Source organism: Gouania willdenowi, unplaced genomic scaffold, assembly GCF_900634775.1.
Source record: "Gouania willdenowi unplaced genomic scaffold, fGouWil2.1 scaffold_214_arrow_ctg1, whole genome shotgun sequence".
Taxonomy (NCBI): Eukaryota; Metazoa; Chordata; class Actinopteri; order Blenniiformes; family Gobiesocidae; genus Gouania; species Gouania willdenowi.
The window spans coordinates 1-21,463 of NW_021144968.1; the positions used below are offsets into that span (position 1 = coordinate 1).

Below are 21,463 nucleotides of genomic sequence, written 5' to 3' on the forward strand. Positions count from 1 at the left end.
AAGATATTTTCAATACTTTTACAACTAGAATGTAGGCTAAAAATAAATTAAATGAATAAATGAAAGTAAACACACACATAAATATAAAAATGAATGAAATTAAATAAATAGTGAACAAGCAAACTAATATTTAAATAATCAATTAAATGAAAAAGTAAATAACTAATAAATAAACAAAAAACAGTTTTGTTTTATTGATACATTTACATTCCCTCTCCAGATGTGTGTCTGAAACTCTACATGTTTGGTTTGAACACTGTTTTCATGACCTCAAGGTGAGGAGTTTGTCTGCATGTGATGTTTGATGATGTTTGTGACACCTCTGGATACCAAGGAAGAAGATAACTTGGTTTTTACTGTTGAACAGACCAATAGAGACAGACGTAGCCACGGACAGAGACACAGATGTATAGAGATAGACACAGACATGGAGGAACGCAGACGTGTGGGTTTAGTCTACTAAACTTGGCTTGTGAATAAAACTCATTGAAATTATACGAGTCTTGTCATCTGTCCTTGGAGCTGTTCAATTAAAAGATCTGAGAAGAAGGTGGAGAAAACCTTACAGTCTTATCAAAATACTAATACATTCAAATCCAAACTAATATTATGGAATGTTTTTTCCCACGGTCGCTAAATGCTTGTTCATGTGGATCTTGTTGGATTTTTTCTTTTTTATTATGAATTTTATATTTTGATAAGCGCATTGAGATGACTTTGTTGTAAATTGCATTGTACAAATAAAGTTGAATTGAATTGAATCAACACAACACATGAAAACACATGGAACTGGATTAAGGTGATTGTAACTGTATTAACTAAATAAGTAAGTCAGTACATTTTATTTATAAAGTGCTTTTCACAGGTAAAAAACACAAAGTGTTGAACAAACATTTCAGTTACATTCATTCTGTTCCGTTCACAAAATGGTGTCTAAGTTGAACTTTTATTTTACATTGTGACTGATAACATACATGCTACAGTAACCTGCCCTAGACCCGCTCAGTGTCACACACAAGTTATTCCCCCTAGGAACACAACATCAACATTGCTCTTGACACAACAATTACACATGACATGGAAGAACGAGAACAGAAGAAACTGTATTATGTAATACAGTAAAAATAGGGGTAAAATAAAGAGAGAGAGAGAGAGAGAGAAGGCACACAGCACAGAGAGACATACCTGTCAAGTTTTGGATTTGAAAATAAGGGAAACTTTCAGGGGTCCGCTACGAGTCGTCCACCACCCCAACCAAGCTCCAGTATCCCTTATATTTTAAGACTTGTCTTATTTCCACGTGTCAATACAATAATGTGATTATAATCTGGTAGGTCGACCTTTATTAACATTAAAATGCTGTGAACATTCTTACCAGGGCTGGTGATATGAACCAAAACTCATCTCAATATATTTTCTCAATAAGGTGATTTATGATATAAATGTCCATCATCTCATTTCAAATAGTCTGACCAGAAAGACAATTATGGGTTAAATTTACTGACTCAAAATGCTACACAGGCTCATTTATTACCAAACAGCTGATCAATATGTGACACTTTTGGCTTTTTCACCTGTAAGGGACAGCATGTGTGAGTGAGTTCTGTAGTATGGTTTGTTATGGAGACGGTCTGGGTTAGAACACACTCATTAATCATCTAACTGAGATTTACATGTTATTCTGAGAAGTAAAAGCAGCGACTCATAAAACTAGTATTTTGATACAAAATAAGCTATAATATATACATATAAATATATTGATATATGCAATATTGTCTAAATTATAAAACAGCCTAAATAAAAACATAAATGTGCACATGTTTATTTAATATACTTACAGTTTATACTGTATACAAGTCAACACGTTACATATTTACTGTTAATTTCACATTGCTTGTCCTTAAGTTAGACATGTTATGTTAATAAATTAACATTTTATTTATTATATATTTTATTATAATTTCTCATACTCACTCATGTGGTTCTCTGATATTCACTAATGACTTATTAGACACATTTATTACAGACTTTACATTATTTAACACTTTATAAACAGTGTATATTTGTGGAGCTTGTGATTGGATGATTTTTCATGGTGACTTACGTGGTTCCTTCTGCTGTGGTAGACGTTAAAATATCAGTTATTAATCTAACAGAACGTGTAACTGTGTCACATCCTGATGGTCTTTATGAAGATAAACTCTATGTTATATTTTACAATGTATTTACACCAGTTCTTAGTTTTTATCACCAGAACGTCTTCATTCATCATCTCTGTTCTGAGTTCTAATCTAATCTAATCTAATCTAATTTAATCTCATCTAATCTAATCTAATCTAATCTAATCTAATCTAATCTAATCTAATCTAATTTAATCTAATCTAATCTAATCTAATCTAATTTAATCTCATCTCATCTAATCTCATCTAATCTCATCTAATCTAATCTAATCTAATCTAATCTAATCTAATCTAATCTAATCTAATCTATTCTAATCTAATCTAATCTAATCTAATCTAATCTATTCTAATCTAATCTAATCTAATCTAATCTAATCTAATTTAATCTCATCTCATCTAATCTCATCTAATCTCATCTAATCTAATCTAATCTAATCTAATCTAATCTAATCTATTCTAATCTAATCTAATCTAATCTAATCTAATCTAATCTAATTTAATCTCATCTCATCTCATCTCATCTCATCTCATCTCATCTCATCTCATCTAATCTAATCTAATCTAATCTAATCTAATCTATTCTAATCTAATCTAATCTAATCTAATCTAATCTAATCTAATCTAATTTAATCTCATCTCATCTAATCTCATCTAATCTCATCTAATCTAATCTAATCTAATCTAATCTAATCTAATCTAATCTATTCTAATCTAATCTAATCTAATCTAATCTAATCTAATCTAATTTAATCTCATCTCATCTCATCTCATCTAATCTAATCTAATCTAATCTAATCTATTCTAATCTAATCTAATCTAATCTAATCTAATCTAATCTAATTTAATCTCATCTCATCTAATCTCATCTAATCTCATCTAATCTAATCTAATCTAATCTAATCTAATCTAATCTAATCTAATCTAATCTATTCTAATCTAATCTAATCTAATCTAATCTAATCTATTCTAATCTAATCTAATCTAATCTAATCTAATCTAATCTAATCTAATTTAATCTAATCTCATGAGAACTGTCATTCAGACCATCTCAGGTGACAGTTCTCGCGAGGCTAGTGATGGCGTTCAGTTTAATAAGGCATCTTTTAATTATTATTACATTAAAATACGGGATATTTATGGGAAAATACTAACACGGGAAGATGGCGGGAAAGAGGGGTAAAATTGGGGAGTTTCCCGGCCAAAACAGGATACTTGACAGGTATGCAGAGAGAATGTCTTTTAAAAAAAGGACTTTTGTTATGCTACTGTCACATGTTGCTAAGCTAAGCATTGTCAATGTGGTGTAGCATTAGCATAAAAAACAGGGACGCGACCAATGTTAATAACATATGGTGGTAGCTGTCTATGCCATACTGTGTGTCGCCTAGGAGTGTGAAAAAAATAGATTTTACTATTAATCGTGATTTTTTTTGGGTGCCGATTTTAAATCAATTTTTGTAATTGATTTAAAATCGGGCAGAGGTGAGCCGGCGTGTCCGGACGTAAAGTTTGTGGACGTGGAAGACATCTACATGATTGGAATTATGATAACAGGTATGCTGATGATTGGAGCTGGCAGTTTTTCTGACCTATCGCAAAGTCCAGAATACGTTGGCAGCTGTTTTGGGAAGGCTGTCAGTCATCTCTGATGGATTGGGCAGGGCTCTAAAACACTCAGACTCATGCGATAAACAAACTAAAAAGTTAGCAAAATGTTACTTTGGAATCTAACTTGGAGAAGTTAACTGCTCAGCTTTCGAGATAAGGCAACCATATTGGATTTACTGCTTGAGAGATGAACCCCAAGGCTGAGCGGAGAATTGTGCTCAGCTGGCCGAAAACAAATCCTTATCTTCATTAGGCTCCCCACAGCCAGCCGTTCAAGGTTGGTTTATCTATTCTCCAGGATGTTCGCGCTGAATGACGTTCCGTCCTCCTCCACACCGCCACCACCTGGGAACTTTGTTTCTGAACTCAGCCTCAGCTCTACCCACGGTTGTTTCATATCATCTGCGATGGGCTAAACTGTACAGAATGAGGCGATCGGGATTATGTTTCAACAACTTCTTTACCCCCCCATCCCTCCTCCCTCCCTTGTAGTGGCAGCAGAAGGGTCCCTGCACGTGTGCGCCCCCCAGTGGCTGCAATCCTCCCCTCCACAAGTCCCCTCACCCGACCACAAGTGTTATGCCCTCAAATTTTGGTGTAATTGTGTTTTCATTGGCTTGTGTGTGTGCCGAGGAGATTTTTTCCTCATCCCTAATTGTGCCCCTCACTAAAGGAGCGCAATTTGGGACTTGCCTTTTTCCCCTCTTCTTACCTCATGTTTTTCACTACTCAGCTAAGATACGGGGCGCCGCCCTGGCCTCCTATGTTAGATGTGATTGTCTTTTCATGTTTGTTAGACAAAATGTAAGTGAAATGCAAATTTCCCGTTTGTGGGACGAATAAAGAATATCTCCTCACATTGCCTCTGCATGGTTTAACAACTCCACACCGGGCCATCAGCTTTCTGAAGATGTACTTGAACTGGCTGGCATTAAGGTTGTTATTCCAGCCACCTTCAAAAACACAATATATATGAGTATATTACAGATATTCAATATATGCTTTAAAGGCAATCAAGCTTCAAAAGCGCGATTCATCACGGGCGACACGTTGGGTGCGAACGCACCTTAACAGACATGAGTAGAAATTATTAAATTAATTACTATTATTTTACGACTAATCAATACATCTGATTTACAGATTTATCCTAAAATATTAAAATCTTTATTTAAAGGAAAGATTATTTAAAGGGGACATATCATGGTTTTAAATCCTTCCTTTTTACATATAAATCATACAGTTGTGGTCTATATAAAGCAGAACTGCAATGCTTGGGTCTGAATTCCTCATTATTATAGCTCCACCCCTTTTCTCCCCTTTTCTGATGTGCTTCTGAGAGCAACTCATTTTGGTGCTGTCTCTTTAAATGCAAATGAGACACTTCATACCCCGCCCCCTCTTCAGGTGACACTCGGTTCAACTCCACCCTGCTCGGCCATTTTTGTAGTTTGATAGAAGAGATACAGCTATGTAGCGGAGCATAAACTTTTTATTCAGAGGTTATTTACAAAATGTCAACAACGTTAGACTTGTCCATCCAGCCTTACATGTTCCAGCCAGAGTCTGACCCAGTGGAACGAGATGAAAATGAAGATGATGAACCTGCAGAACCCTAACAAGTGAGCTAACACAAGCACCGAGCTAACGCTAGCGCCAAGCTAACGTCACGAAATGCATTTTAATACAGTCTTTTCAAAGACAAAAACGTCAAAATGAAATGACTAATGAAAACTTTAGACTTAAATTAAATCACGTAGGCCATATCATCAAGGATCTAAAACGAGCACACAGCGCTAACATATGAAGACGGTGCTAATGCTAATGCTAACAAAACAATGACAGGGACGTCTTATCATCACACTTTTTAGCGTTATTTACAGCTTACCGAAGTGCTCTGTTCATCGTCTCCAAAGATAGAAGGAATTGAACCCTCAACCAGACAAAGTCTTTCTGTAAATCCTTCTTTATACTGGTGGAGGTTGATGAAGCAGTCATCATTGAAGTGCTTCACACACACAAAAATGACCTTATCCACAGATGTGGTACATTTCTATAAAAAATAAAACTCAACCAGACACTTTGAAAAGGTTCTGATGCTGGGAGACGGTGTAATGAAGTGTGTGGGTCACTACATCCAACAACCCAACATTTTGACTTATCCTCTCGTAACTTCTGCATCCTGGAGCTTGGACTACAAAATAAAAGCCAGAAATAAAAATGGTGGATTGCTCGAAGTGTTGGACCTGGAGTTGATGAACTAATTTGGCAGTTCTGCTGCAAATACTGTGATGTAATAGTTCAAAAAACGTAATAGAGAATAGAAAAATCGAAACAGATTGAAAAATATGAGCAAAACAGAAAATAAAGATATCTACGGAGCATCTGAAGAGATTAATATGAACTTTTCTGTACTTCTAAACACTCTAAATATACAACAAAATGCATTTAAGGGCTAAAAAAGTGGATTTAACATAATATGTCCTCTTTAAAGGAAGTAGAGAAAAGTTTTATTATGAAATATGTTTATTAACACTGTACAGATAGTGGGAGTGAGTGAAAAACAATGTGTTTGTCTACTTTACAGGCTGAGAACCACAGGTTGAGAAGCTCCCTGATGGTGAGATGTTCTTCACACAGATGGACCAGATGTTCACTTCCTTCCTGTAGTTCATTAAGGATTAAAACAACCTTTGATCAATATACACTTATTGATCCACTGCAGGCTTCACTCACAGTTTAGTCTCATCTCCTCATCACTGATCTAACAGATCCAGGAGGACCAACAGATCCAGGAGGACCAACAGATCCAGGAGGACCAACAGATCCAGGAGGACCAGGGGGTGTCAGTCAGTGAAGTGTGTGCTGAGCTGCAGCTGAAAGTCTTCCAGATGTTTCTTCAGTGTCTCTCCCCTCCCTGCTCCTCTGGTTCTGGTTCTGAGGTCCACTGGTTTCTAGTTCTGTGCTGTTGACGTGATGGACCCCACACAGTGACTCTGGTTCCAGGAGGAGCTCCTCTAACATTGACTCTGGTATTAGGAGGACCTGCTCCATGGTCCCCCCCTCCTCCCCCAGACCTCCATCTGTGAGCTTGACTATCTGGACCTGGGTCCTTCCACAGGTCCAGGTGTTAGCAGACCTCTGGACCTGGTGTGAGCGCCCCCTGTTGGGCGGAGTGAGTGTACGCCCCCCCCCACAGTGAGAACAGGAACCTTCAGAGGACTGACTATGAAGCCCCGCCCCTCCTCTGGGTGCACGCCCCTTGTGTTTGTGAGGAGGCGGGGCTTGTCCTTTTGCGTGCTGGTCCCTGAGCAGCATGAGGCTCCTCCTGAGGCGGCTCTCCCTCCTACGGGCGGCGTGGAGCTGCCTCAGAACGTTCTCTAAGGAGTCCACCACATGGTCGTAGCGTCTCCTCCACAGACCAGGACTCAGCAGGGCGTAGCTGTGCTCCTTAGCCAGGTGGAAGCCTGCAGGGGGGGGCAGGCGCCTCATGTAGCGGGATGGGGAGAGGGGGCGTGGCCCTGGAGAAGAGGCGGGCTCAGGGACCTGATCACATTCATTAGATGGACTGGTGTCCTCCTTAGGGGGGGGCTCACACTTCACAGCTGATGATGATGATGATCCATCTCTGCTTTGGATCCTACAAGAACGTCTTCTGATGACAAAAGGTCAGAGTGTTCACATGTATTATTATTATTATTATTATTATTATTATGGTACAATGAATAAAGAACATTTATATCATTTAGAATGATAAATAAACATGCTGTGATCATTATAAACACTCACTATGAGCCGCACTAAGTACACTAACCAGGGTTTTTCACATGGTAGAGGGATTAGAAGTGTGCCAATACATCAATTATTAGATTATTCGCGATTCGACACGTGACGAATCGATAACAGTTCATAAATGTTCAAAAACATATTATTTTTAATAATAACTAAATGACACGAACATGGCCGCTGCTCACGAAACGAAAAGTTAAAGTCTCGTATGCCGCCCGAACACTTGTAGGAGCGGACCAGGTGAAGGAGGCGATAGCAGCAGCTAACTAATGCTACAATTACTGAGCGTGAGATCAATGAAAGATGCGTCCTCGTTGGGCGTATGTCCTCCACGGCGATGTCTGTCAGTGCCCAATCCTTTAGCAGGCCTGATTGTTTCAGATCCTTTCAACGCATGCGCGTAGACTACGTCACTTTCTTTACCCGTAATAAACAGGTGGAAACTATTTGTGCAGTGCTGTGACTGCAGACTTGTTCAGTGGTGACAATACTGCGTTCCTGCAGTCCATTTTTGACAAAAACAGGGCGACTTCCACCCTCAGAGTGTGGTTGGCTGCTATCTCGACCAGTCATGTAAAGGATGGCCAGTCAGTGGGATCACATTATCTGGTCAAGCAGTTTCTGAAAGGAACTCAGAGCTCAGTCAACAGCTTCAGGCCTTGGTTCTATGAACCCTAGATGACCACCAGAGCATCCTGTCACTCAGGATCCTTGTGTCCTCGTGAGAAGATTTTTGCAGGAACAGATCACTTGATGACACCGGTAGATATAGACTCTGCAGGTCATCCAGGGGTCACAGGTGACTTTGTTGATATAATTCCTCAACCTGCCCATTTGCAAAACAGAACATCCAGTGCTTTAAGCACCGCCTCTGTCAGTCATCCAGGATTCATAGAACCGTAGTTACATACGTAACTTTTGTTTTATATGTTTTTAAAGCTTATTTGATTGTGCACAGCAAAATGTTTGGTTTCTTGAGGGATTTATGATGCTCATTTAAGTTTTGTTTGGAAGTTGGTTATTTATTGTTACTGAATAAGCTTTTGTGTTAGATCAGATTAATTAGTTGAACAAGCTAGTATTGTAGTTATTTTCATATATAATTATTTATTTTGTATTATAATTACTGTTGGATTTGGTGATTTGATATAAATAAAGATAACAGTGATACATTTGGTTACTTTAATTCATGGATACCGACACATATACAGTACCTTGTAGCCACAAAGTGATGAAAAGAAAAAAAAGATGCATAAAAAAATTGTGATAATCGTTGATTAATCGAATCGTAGCACCCTGAATCAAAATCAAATCGAATCGTGAGGTTCCTTAGAAGGCACACCCCTAAAGGGGATCACTCAGTACATTTATAAAAACACTATTTCCTGCATTTTGAGGCCAAATTTAGTGAAGTAAAGCTAAGGGTGTGCAAAAAAGCCCTATTATATATAAATATAATATGTTGTGTAGAATGAGAGTTAGTGTTGGCTCACCTCACAGAACTCTCCACTCCTTTCTGTCGTGCTGATGTTCTGTGTTTAGCTCCTGTAGAGGTCTCAAACATGGTGGGAACAGCCTCTTCCTTCAGTCTCCTCACCCCACTGTGAGGAACACATGGTTTATTCCACTGTGAGGAACACATGGTTTATTCCACTGTGAGGAACACATGGTTTATTAGGAACAGGACACACACACACACACACACACACACATAGACACACACACACTGACCTACAACCAGTCAACTCAAAGCTCTGTGGGGTGAAATGTTTGGAGCAGAAGTAGACAAAGTCCGTCTTAGGATCCCAGGACTTGGGTCGACGAGCGTTACTGATCCACAGGTGTCGTCTCGTGGCTCCTTTAGGTAACCTGTTCACACACAGGGTCAACGACAGGCTGGAGGAAACTGGAACCATCTCATCACAAGACAGGAGGTAGTTCCTCTGAAGACACTTTAGATTTCACAAAGCTTGTTAAAGCTAAAGCCTTACTCATAGTAGATATATAAAATGATCTGTGACATCACAGAGATAGAAACATCCAGTCTGTTCTTTACACGTGAAAAACACCGGGGGGGGTATTTCATAGTAGAGCCAGGCCTACGGTTTAAACCTGGTTTACCCAAGCCGTCCGTGACCACGCCCCTTTATTTATTGCATCAAACTCTTCTCAGCTTGGAGCACCCCAGCTCAGCCAATCAGCTGACACCAGGCTCATTCGAGATGCGGCTGCGGCATGTCTGGATGATTGGTGAGAGTAGACGGGCAAAACTCAGACTACTTTGTCTACAACACGATGGCTGAAGTCGCGTTTGCTTACGTCCTCGAGGAAGGATTGAAATGGAAGATGTAGACTACTATCTCTACACAGGAGATCATGATCATCAGGGCTTGATATTAGTCACTATTTACATACCCTTCTATCAGGCAACCTAAAGTCACTGATCTGATGTTTGGAATTATGTAGAATATAGGCTACAGAGTGAGGCTTTATTATAAATCCAACATTACTCTCTTGAAATGCAAGTGAAAACTTGTCAGGAAGTTCCACAAAAGTTGAACAACAAAGCATTATGGTATGAATGGAGAAGGTCTGGTGTGGTATATGGGAATTATACAAAATCATGGCACTACTTTGAGGAACTTTGTATTACTATAACAATGATAATAATCATTATCGTATATGATAGATAGACAGATAGATAGATAGATAGATAGACAAATAGATAGATAGATAGATAGATAGATAGATAGATAGATAGATAGATAGATAGATAGATAGACAAATAGATAGATAGATAGATAGATAGATAGATAGATAGACAAATAGATAGATAGATAGATAGATAGATAGATAGACAAATAGATAGATAGATAGATAGATAGATAGATAGATAGACAAATAGATAGATAGATAGACAAATAGATAGATAGATAGATAGATAGATAGATAGATAGACAAATAGATAGATAGATAGATAGATAGATAGATAGATAGATAGATAGATAGATAGACAAATAGATAGATAGATAGACAAATAGATAGATAGATAGATAGATAGATAGATAGACAAATAGATAGATAGATAGATAGATAGATAGATAGATAGACAAATAGATAGATAGATAGATAGATAGATAGATAGATAGATAGATAGACAAATAGATAGATAGATAGACAAATAGATAGATAGATAGATAGATAGATAGACAAATAGATAGATAGACAAATAGCTGGCTACAGCTGAACAACCTGAAAAATTGGGCCCAAGACTGAAGGAAAATGGTGAAAAAACCGCAGGGAGGCCCTTCAGAACCCAATTCGGGTTTGGAAGAGGTCAAGGAGATGATACGCGAGGGTCTACGAAACTTATCTGCAGAGATAAAGTCGTTGGAAAAGACGCTGGAAAACTCACTGGAAAACCTACAAAGCGAAGCAAAGGTACTGAAAGAAAAGAATGAAAGAAATGCTGAAGAGATAAAATTGTTGAACGCCAGGGTTGAACAGCTGGAACAAAAGGAAAGAGAGAAAGATGTCATCATCACAGGCCTAAAGATAAAACCCAGGAGCTATGCGAGTGACGAAGAAACAAAATCGATTGAACAACAGGTCATTGACTACCTGGAGACGAAGGACATTGTCCTGAACCCTGACAACATCAACTCCTGCCATCTCCTGCCAAAGAAAAATGATAACAGAGCTGTAAAAATAACCTTCACGAATAAGAAATTTAAAGGAGAACTACTGAAGCAAGGAAGAAAGCTGAAGGAAACGAAGGTTTTTATTAATGAAAGCCTGACAAAAAAAAATGCAAGCATTGCATGGAAGGCACGCCAAATAAAAAAAGGAGGAAAGATTCTAAAGACGTGGACAAGGAACTGCAGGATTTACATCACACCACTGGGAGAAGAGAACGGAAAACCAATCCTCATCAAAACGATAGAAGACTTGGGAAAATACGAAGGATCCACCTAAACAACAACATTACTGATGGTAATCATGGATATGGACCCAGATCTATATAAACACTGGAAACAAAACTCACTGTGATTATTTTACGGAGACTGAATTAAATGTGGAAACCAAAAGTAAAAAAGGTCTGTCATTTATTCATTTCAATTGCTAGGTGGTGGGGTGATTAAGGATTACATTAAATTTAAATTCAAAGTGTTTATTGTCATATGTGCCGTTAGAAACACGTTTTCCTGTACAATGAAATTACTACCTTGCTTATGAACTAAGATATAATATTGTGTTTATACAAGTTAAATCTAACAGTGGAAAATACAACACTGCCAATAGAACTAACAACAGCTGGATTAACCTTCATGTAGAGACAAAACAAGCAGCAAACTTGTGTGTCCAAAAGAGACATTCCCGAGTGGTGACATTATGGATGAAAAGGGAAAAACCTTCCAAACACCTTCAAAAGAGGAACTATTCTTGAACTGGAGGAATTCTAACAACGTCTGGCAGGGAACAAGGCCAACACGAACAACGATAGAGAGGAAGAGGAATAAAAACAAGACAACACTGACTACAGATGAGAATACACAAGAAAGGACTGTTCAGAACAACGCAAGAATGTTTGACCAGAGAGACATGTAAACCCATGTAAATTTGCAATGGTAAAACAGGGGACGGGACCCAGATAAGCAAACTGCTTCTCTCGTCTCCTTTTTCGGCATGTACAAAAAAAAAAAAAAAAATGTGAATGTAATCATGTCGGAAATAAACTGAATAAATAAATAAATAAAAATAAAAATAGATAGATAGATAGATAGACAAATAGATAGATAGATAGATAGATAGATAGATAGATAGATAGATAGATAGATAGATAGATAGATAGATAGATAGATAGATAGATAGATAGATAGATAGATAGATAGATAGATAGATAGATAGATAGACAGACAGACAGATAGACAGATAGATATTTGACCAAATCACAAGCTGAAACCAAACATTTCTCACCAGTCACACAGTGCAATAATGATTTACTGTATATATATATATATTTTTTTTGTGTGTGTATTTCATTTGCTGCAGGGTTATTTATCCAAGTCCACTTCAGTTTATTTTGCCTTTTTTGTTGTTGTGTTGTGTGTACCATGAAATGTGATAAACATGATGGTAATACAGAGATGTGCCAGAATTAAATTGGGTGTTTCATATCTTTTTGTCACTAAACTGATCCAATTATCTGTCATCTCTGCGCTGACAGGTGGGCGTTTCCCGCCATGCACGGGGCCATGTAGCCTCTGCAGCGGCTGACCCAGACGGCTGCTCTTGTTGGGGTCTCACAAGCTTTACGTGCCCCACGTGCCCGTGACATCAGAGCAAGTCTGGAGCCAGACGTGAGGGCACATGCGCTGCAGCTTTTACTCTGACTAAACAGCCAATAGAAACCACTGCTGAGACCAACAGGATGTGACATCATCTGTTACTGAGCAGTGAGAATAAAAGATGGACACGTTTAAGACGTTTCTGTGGTTTGAACATTTTAAAAGTTGGTGTTATTTAGTCAATTTATCACAGACAAAGACTGAAACATGTGATCACACACTGATCATGTGAGTTTTTAACACCTGTCAGTATTTGATAAAAGATGATGATGTTTCTCACAATTCAATAATATGTAATTTATGAGACTAGTAAGTGTTTGATGAATAGTTTGTTGAACTCAACACTAAACATCACATTTAAATGAGAGGGAGCAGCTCCAACACTGCAGACGCTTCAGGTGCAGGTGAGTAGTAATAGAGGTGTAGCATTGATCTCCTCCTGTGAAGTTCATGGATTTAGTTCCTCCTACTCTGCCCTGAGAACAGCCCCTCCCTCTCTGGGGCGGATTCACTAAAGGTTTATTAGTGTTAAAACGTGTGCAAACATCACACCACACGCTAATGAGTACATAGCCCAGGGAATCAGGAGTGCACCGCCGCTGCGCTTCCCAATGCGCCATCAATTCATTTAACGCGTTTCCCCCTAATTAATATGCATAGTAGACGGATCTCCCAGGGGGAGCAAAACTATGGGAAGATAAAATGCAAATACATTTAAACGGGGAGCAATGCGATTCATCAAATCTGGATCTGTTTGCAGTGATACACACACGCAGAGATCATTTTAATTGCCATAAATGTAATTTATGTTGTGATGATTTTATTTGTTTGTTCACACATATTGTTTAAGAGATTTGATTTCATGAATATAGATTTATCTATGTTGAGAAACACATGACACGTGACCTTACTCGCACCTGTTGCACAGGGACACATTAGAATGTAACACTCAGGAATGGAAAACGGATCAAAATGATGTCCTCGTGTTGTTTTGTTCAGCGATGTTTTTCCTTCTCCTTTTTTGAACAAGTACAAGTTAAAGTATGTTTTTCTGTAAGTTAAAAGGTTTGTTAAGTACCTGAAATACCTGGAACGTTACATCGTTTTGTGCACGATTCTCTCCCTCTTGGTTTTATGCAGCCAGCGAGGTATGTGTGTTTGTTTTACATTGACATTCGTTCTGTTACATATATTTACTGTTTATGACTTAATTAAGTGTTAATCTGTGTAATAGTTTGACTGTGAATTTGCCGTTGGTGGTTGCCATGATTGTTCGTGTTATCTTTGTTCCATTGATGATGGCTTTTTATTGTGCACATGCACATAACTACTCAAGAGTTGATTGACCCATCGCAGGGTATGTTGACCTTTCTGGAATACACCTCAGGTGTAACAGACGAGACCCTCAAACTAACCCAGGAATAACAAACCAGAACCTCACAGAAGAACTCTGAACATGTGCTCGTTGCCCTTCACACAAACACTTGTAGCCCACTCCATGGTCCTTATTAACTTCTTACCTATGAAACGTGATTCCAGCCTCACGAGTCTCACGGTTGTCCCTGGAACTGCAGCCGCCGACAGAACAATGTCTCGGCATCTGCAGAGAAAGGAAACAGTGTTATTTCTAATCCAACCTCAGTGTTTGACCTTCATCCAACGTTAGGATTAAATGTTTAGAAGACTTTTTAAAACCTCAAATGAATGTGTGTTTGTCCTTCAGCAGAATTAGTTTGAAGAGAGAAACAAACGTGTTGAGATGCTGGATTGTATCTACATGTGGACCATTAACCACAGTGAAGGAAACCTGGATGATTCATTTCATTTGAACAAACCACATTAGTACGACTGATGCCTCCTCTTCCTCAGCTAAACCAACCTGATCACATCATCCATCAGTGGATGAAAGGCTTTTCTAAGGGTGTACTAACGGCTCCATGGTCCCACTAGTAGAGGTGGGTCAAGCAACGCGCCAAACGGGCACGGTTGGCCGCGCACGGGCACATACACAACTCAATAGGTGCACAAAACGTGATGACGTTAGTACCGTGCAACGTTTTACTGCACATGAACGTTCCTCAATGGCAGTTATCACCATAGATATCTATAATAAAGGCCAGGGGTGCATCTGAATAGTCCCTCCTATCTCCTTTCCTATCCACTTTTCCTTAACCTTGGAAGTGTTTAAGTGGTGGTCATGATAAGGAGTGTTCCAATTCTCTAAAAGCTAAGGGAAGGAGGCTCAATGCTTCCTTTATAATCTCCTTAAGCCTAGGAAACACTGATACATCCTTTTCCAAAGGAGACCACATATTGATGACCCACAATTCATTGTGGCGACAACATTTAAAGGGACCCACTCATCAGTGTGTTCACAGAAACTCACAAAGACTGTAAACAGACACTCTGAGGTTCTAGAAAAATGAATCACAGACATTTTAATCAACATTATATTTTATTTAACATATTTCATTCACCTAGGAATGCTTAGTGTGGTTCTACATGTGTATGTCTACAACATTATGTAAGCCTATATCTGGCATAAATAGAACTATTTAATAAAATCCTACTTATTTTGGATTAATGTTGATTTGTGAGTGAAAGGTGAGTCAATGTGACTTTAGTTTCTCGTAGCCTGGAAACCTCTTTACCTTTGATTTACATTGAAACCTTGTGATGTTTGACATTATATCAGTGGTTAGAGGCACAGGGGAAAGTGTTAAAATGTGCTCCCTTTCTCTTACTTTTGAATACAAGTACCCCCTTTGTCCGATTCCAACATTTTGCTTAGAATTATAATAATATATAATAATTTGAACATTAGATCATAATGATGGAATGAATGAGTGATAACACACATTCTAAAGAATCATATTTTGTAAATAAGTGGAAATAAACAGTATTTAATGCCTCCTGATTAGTTTTATTTTAGTTTTGATCATTTATGGTCATCATCTCCCTCCTGATGTCAGATCAAGACCCTCGTATTTTCACTTCATGTTTTAATTAAAATATTTTCAATCATCATTTTGTCTCTTTTTTGTGTCAATTAGTGTATTTTGTTGTTGTTTGTTCTTTTTAATTTAAATATATTTTTCTCTTATTTTATGTGTTGTTGGTATTATTTAAATGATTCTCACAGTGTGTGTGTTACTTATGTCCTTTAGTTGTCTCTGTTATTTTGTGTAGTTTTCTATCATTTAGTGTTTCTTTGTTGTCATTTTGTGAGTTGCTGGTAATATCTAGTATTATTATAATTTTTAACTAAAGTTATACATTATCAAACCACATATTTTTCATGCTTTTATTTGTTAATTTTGCCCTTTCTGTCTCTCTCAACTACCCCCTCTAGTGCCATCATGTACCCCCTAGGGGTACACGTACCCCCATTTGAGAAACACTGACCTAGTGGAAGTGTGTCTGAACAACGTGATGGTCTTTCCCGAACTTCTTTAGAAAGTCTCCTAACACCTTTCCTTAACCACGTCATCCATAGGGTTAAGGAAAAGTGTATATGAAAGGAGATTGGAGGAATATTCAGATGTCTCGTCCACGCTGCCGGTCAATGGAGTTGCACGTTCTCACTGGCGGCCATCTTGGTCAGCTCGCTCACCCATAACATTGTGTAGTAGTGATGCATGTACTTTTTAAACAACAATAACTTTCAGCTCAAATTTCTACTGATTTTCAAACTGTTTGGTTTGTTATACAGTATATATGTCGTTAAAACACTGCACTTATGGATAATTATTTTACACTTCTGGTCACCTACTTATTTCTCCATTGGACTTCAGACAAGTGCAATGAATATGTACACACACAAGATATTTATGTCAAATCTATATATGAGTGAAAACTCCAAGTACAGAATAGCAACATGTATGTACGCTTTTATAATAGGAATATCACTGATATAATATACCCTTTGAAGATGAGCTGGAAAGTTGAATATGGATGGAACAACACCCTCTTTAAGTCGGACAGTCTGCCCCGTCCTGTCGAATTCCTCCCTTCTGAAGTGTTCGCTGCAGATCATTGTCCTGTTATTGGCAGAAAAATCCTTCCTTCTTAGGGCAAGTTCCCACTTCCTCCTCCTCTCTTTGGTTTTGGGAAACCTTAAAAACGTGAGAAATGTATCCAGATACATAAGTTATTGTCAACATCTTCAATCATCATTTCCTTTTACATTAAGGGTAAGGACACACCTATATACACCTAAATGATCATTTTTAGGGTAATTGTACAGTATGTATGTACTTTAAGAATAACCACATTGTTAATGAACTTGTATTTATTTTTTTTACTAACTGTAATGCTTGTACTCTTTTAACATGTTCTGCACTGAATATAGGAAAAGCTCCTAAATCTCGTTATACTTTGTATAATGACAATAAATGCACTGAATTGAATAAAATAGTTATAAAAATGTGTCAGTGATTGTGTAAACAAACATATTCTAAAAAGACTTGTGTCAACAACAAGCTTTAAATGCATTTATGTCAGCCCCGCTGTCCTTAGTAACAGGAAATGTATTGTACATTCTTCCACTAAGTAACTAATGATTATCCTAAATATAGTCATATTATAATATCTTACATGTGAAAGGTGATCCCACGTGCTCTGGTTTCCACACTACGGTGATTAGAGCATCCATAAGCTGCACAAAAGTCTGGCATCTTCACTTCAGTAATTTCCTGTAAGAATCATAACATAAGATGTTAAATAACAAACTTTTTTAACAAGTTACATCTGCTTTAAACAACTATGCTGCATGATTAAGTCGTTTTTTGAAGAGAAAAGCTTCAATTTTAACATGTGCAAACATCCAGAATAATAGTCACGTTAATAACGTTTGTATGAAAGCAAGCGTCAATATTTAGCGACATCAAAGTGTTTCTGTAGATCACTCACCTTCACTCTGGTTACACACACACACACCGTCACAAAGCTTCCCGAGTCAAGATGGCCGCCGGTGATGACGTTGCAGAATCCTAGCTCTACACATATGTCTATGGCTGCTGCCATCTGCTGTTCAATTCTTCTTCTTTGGAATAAACTCACTTTATCCCACTAACGGTTGATTGTATTCAAATGGCTTTTCTAAAGATCAAAAATAAACTGTGGTGTTAATGATTTAATATTAACAGCCAAATTCTCCATAATAAAAGCTTTTTTTTCCTTTTCTTTCTTTCTTTCTTTTTTTTTTCTTATTTTGGAAAAACGACTTTAATTTGCTCCTCAAATCCCTGAAAATAATGAAAAATGAGTTTGCACTGAAACTATGTATACTGTATCTGTTAGAGCAATTTATATCAAAATAATTTAAGTTATGTTTAGATCCCTGGTACGTTATTGTTGTTACTGGAAAATATATGATACTATTTTAGATTTTATGTCATTCATTTTTTTTCTTCTATTTATTAGGTCTAACAATAATAACATTAAATAAATACATTAAAAATAAATTACTAATTACAATTAGATATATATTTTAAAATTATTATTATTATTATTATTATTATTATTATTATTATTATTATTATTATTATTATTATTACAGTGCCCATAGGAAAAATGCTTTTCTATAGAAAACTGAGAGGTTCAGTAGCTTTTTCAAAGATGGTTTATATGGGAGCTTTAAGTTAAATCTTCTTTAAACTGACCTTGTAAAAACTCAGTTCCTAATGCAAATTTATTTCTCAATTAAAAACACACACACACACACACACACACACACACACACACACACACACACACACACACACACACACACACACACACACACACACACACACACACACACACACACACACAATTTAAAACAACTGTAATCTATACTTTCACTTTCTCAAAGATAAATCTAGTTAAAATAAGTATAAAGATTTAATCCTGGCTACTCTATATTTGTAACAGTTTAACGAACATAATCAAAAACTAATTCTAAAGAAAAAAAAGTCTCTGGTGTCACCAGAAATATATGAAATAAACATGAGGTCACGACAATAAAAAGGTTGGGAACCATTGCACTAGATCTTCTGCTCCACTCCAGTGTGATGCAGGAACTGCTGGATATATATATATATATATATATATTAATGTTCTCATTATGGCAGAATAAAGAAAGAATAGAGGAAACATCCACTCTTTGTTCTAACATCTTTAGCAGATTCTGATCAAACTTTACAGAGATCTGATTTATAAAGCTACGGTCTGTAGAGTAGGGGTGTCAGACTCGTTTTAGTTCAAGGGCCACATTTGGACCCCTTCAATTTCCAGTGGGCAAAACCAGAGAAATACAAGCATTTGTTTAGAAAAAAATGTGAATTTTTTTCATAATGTTATGCCATAACTTGAGCACCTTGATGTGTAAATGATTCTAAGTAACAACTAGCTATAGTTCCTATTTTCACTGCAATTTTCAGTTCAAGATAAATCATCCCCAGAATTATTTGGTTGGCCGGATTGGGGACGCATGCCTCAGTTTTGACACCCAAATATTTAAAGTGAATTGTTTTTTTTTTTCCCCTAATGTTTGATTTCAAGGCTGTTAAACTTGTTTTATTCATTTACAAATAAGCTGGACCGGAAACATGAATAAACTTTTTAGTTTTAAAATCATATACTTAAATAATCAATGTGCAAGTATTTACTAATGAACACAAACTAAGACATTTTAATGAATTTTAAGAGTTTTCCTTCATTTTTTGTGATAAAAGTCTGTGCAGAAATAATTCCGAGGGCCGGATTGAAAACAAAACAACTATAGATCATAATTATGAATGAATGAGTGATAAAAAAAAACATTTTAAATAATCTCATTAGGTAAATAAGTGAATGAAACAGTAGGTTCACAACCTTTGGGTCGTGACCCTATTTTAGTTGAGCTAGATTTATATTTCATTAAGTGAAAGTGTAGACATACAGTTGTTTAGATTGTGTTGTTTTAATTAAAACATTTTCTTTTTTAAATTCAAAAATTTATATTAATTTTTCAGAAAATTCAGACGACCGAATTTAAACTCCAGGCGACCCCACATGGGTTCCTGACCCCAAGGTTGAAAAACCCTGATTTAGTGGCTCCTAAATTAATTTTTTTCTATAGTTTTTATAATTTCCAGTCATCTCACGCCTGTGGTTGGACCAAGACTGACACTTAATTTATTAATTTTACTCTCTCTCTCTCAAGTACCCCCTGTAGGGCCATTGCATACCCCTAGGGGTACACGTACCTCCATTTGAGAAACACTTCCTTCTATAAACCAGAGCCACCATAAAGTTTGTACAGGTGAATTCACTTCCTGTCCCGCCCCCAACACGCCCACATTCTACCATAAATGGTCACAGAAGTTCCTGATTGGTTTAGGCTCCAAACAAGCTGTTGACCAATGGGATTGCCACGTTTTACGCTCAGTAGAGCTGGTTCTACTCCATTCCTGTTCAAATGATTGATTATTTAATATTTATTTACTGATCACACAAATAACAAAAACAGCAGCTCAGCTCTGCAGGAAGCTGTTCCACTTCCTGTGTACTTTAAAAAAAACACACACAGTCTGTTGATATGTTTAATATTGATTTATTATTTATTCATGTTAATAAAACAGTTATTATTGCACTAATGTCTGACGCTCCATCAGGTTTTATTCAGACTGTCACATGTGTCCCACCTGTTAAACGTGATAAACATCACAATTGTGCGTGGGAGTGTAAAGTAGAGTGTTAGAATGAATACATATTTATGATATATAATCAGTGGCGCACACACTGAGAAGAGAAGCATCATGTTTACAGAACTTAGGTCTGTGTTGTTGAATAACAAACAATTGGAAACAAAGTGAATTCATTCAGATCCCCTAAACATGTATATTCATATACAAACAAATACAGCTTTCATAGTGAAATGTAGTAGATAGAAGCAGCACAAAGCTTTCAATACAACAACATGCCTTCATTCTACATTCTGTGTGTGAACATTAATGTCTAACACACATCTGATGAGTGACTACACACACACACACACACACACACACACACACACACACACACACACACACACACACACACACACATACACACACACACACACACTCTAATGTCCAGAGCACTGCCCACTACTGGAGACTTTATTTCAACACGTCAGTAATGCTGTGTTCCATTGCACTCAGAACCCTGAGTGATTTCTACCTAAAAACATGACTATCCATAAAGAGACAAGGTTTGTTTTTATATTTTTAGAGGAACAAAAACTCCTGCTGAGGAAATATATATTGTTATTATTTATAGAAGCTCATTGAGGCTAAGAGAGAGAGAAATGTCCTACACTTTAAAGCAGAGGTGGGCAACTACAGTCCTCGAGGGCCGAATTCCTGAGACTTTTAGATGTGTCCCTGCTCCAACACAAATGATTGAAACCAATGTGTTGACATCAAGTTCTGCTGAAGCAGATAACGAGCCATTCATTTCATTCAGGTTTGTGTCCGAATAGTCCCTCTTATCCAGTGACGTGCAGTCAGGGTAGGCAAGGTAGGCAGTGCCTACCCA

The 21,463-nt window shown here is 37.3% G+C and overlaps 1 protein-coding gene across 2 annotated transcripts; it reads right to left on the reverse strand.

The window, feature by feature from the left end:
- Window positions 1-6,171: 6,171 nt before the first annotated feature.
- LOC114458924 (uncharacterized) lies at window positions 6,172-17,955 on the reverse strand. Of its 2 annotated transcripts, none has more exons than XM_028441305.1 (7): window positions 17,834-17,955; window positions 17,519-17,616; window positions 16,845-17,037; window positions 14,443-14,522; window positions 9,306-9,443; window positions 9,068-9,175; window positions 6,172-7,437 (listed from the first exon to the last, which is right to left on the reverse strand). In XM_028441305.1, exons 1-7 carry the CDS (start codon window positions 17,945-17,947, stop codon window positions 6,636-6,638), a joined length of 1,533 nt encoding a protein of 510 aa, XP_028297106.1. In that variant the 5' UTR covers window positions 17,948-17,955; the 3' UTR covers window positions 6,172-6,635. The 2 variants fall into 2 exon arrangements, with proteins under 2 accessions (XP_028297106.1, XP_028297105.1); XM_028441304.1 differs by having other exon boundaries at window positions 6,175-7,440; window positions 17,834-17,951.
- Between the last annotated feature and the right edge of the window lie 3,508 nt (window positions 17,956-21,463).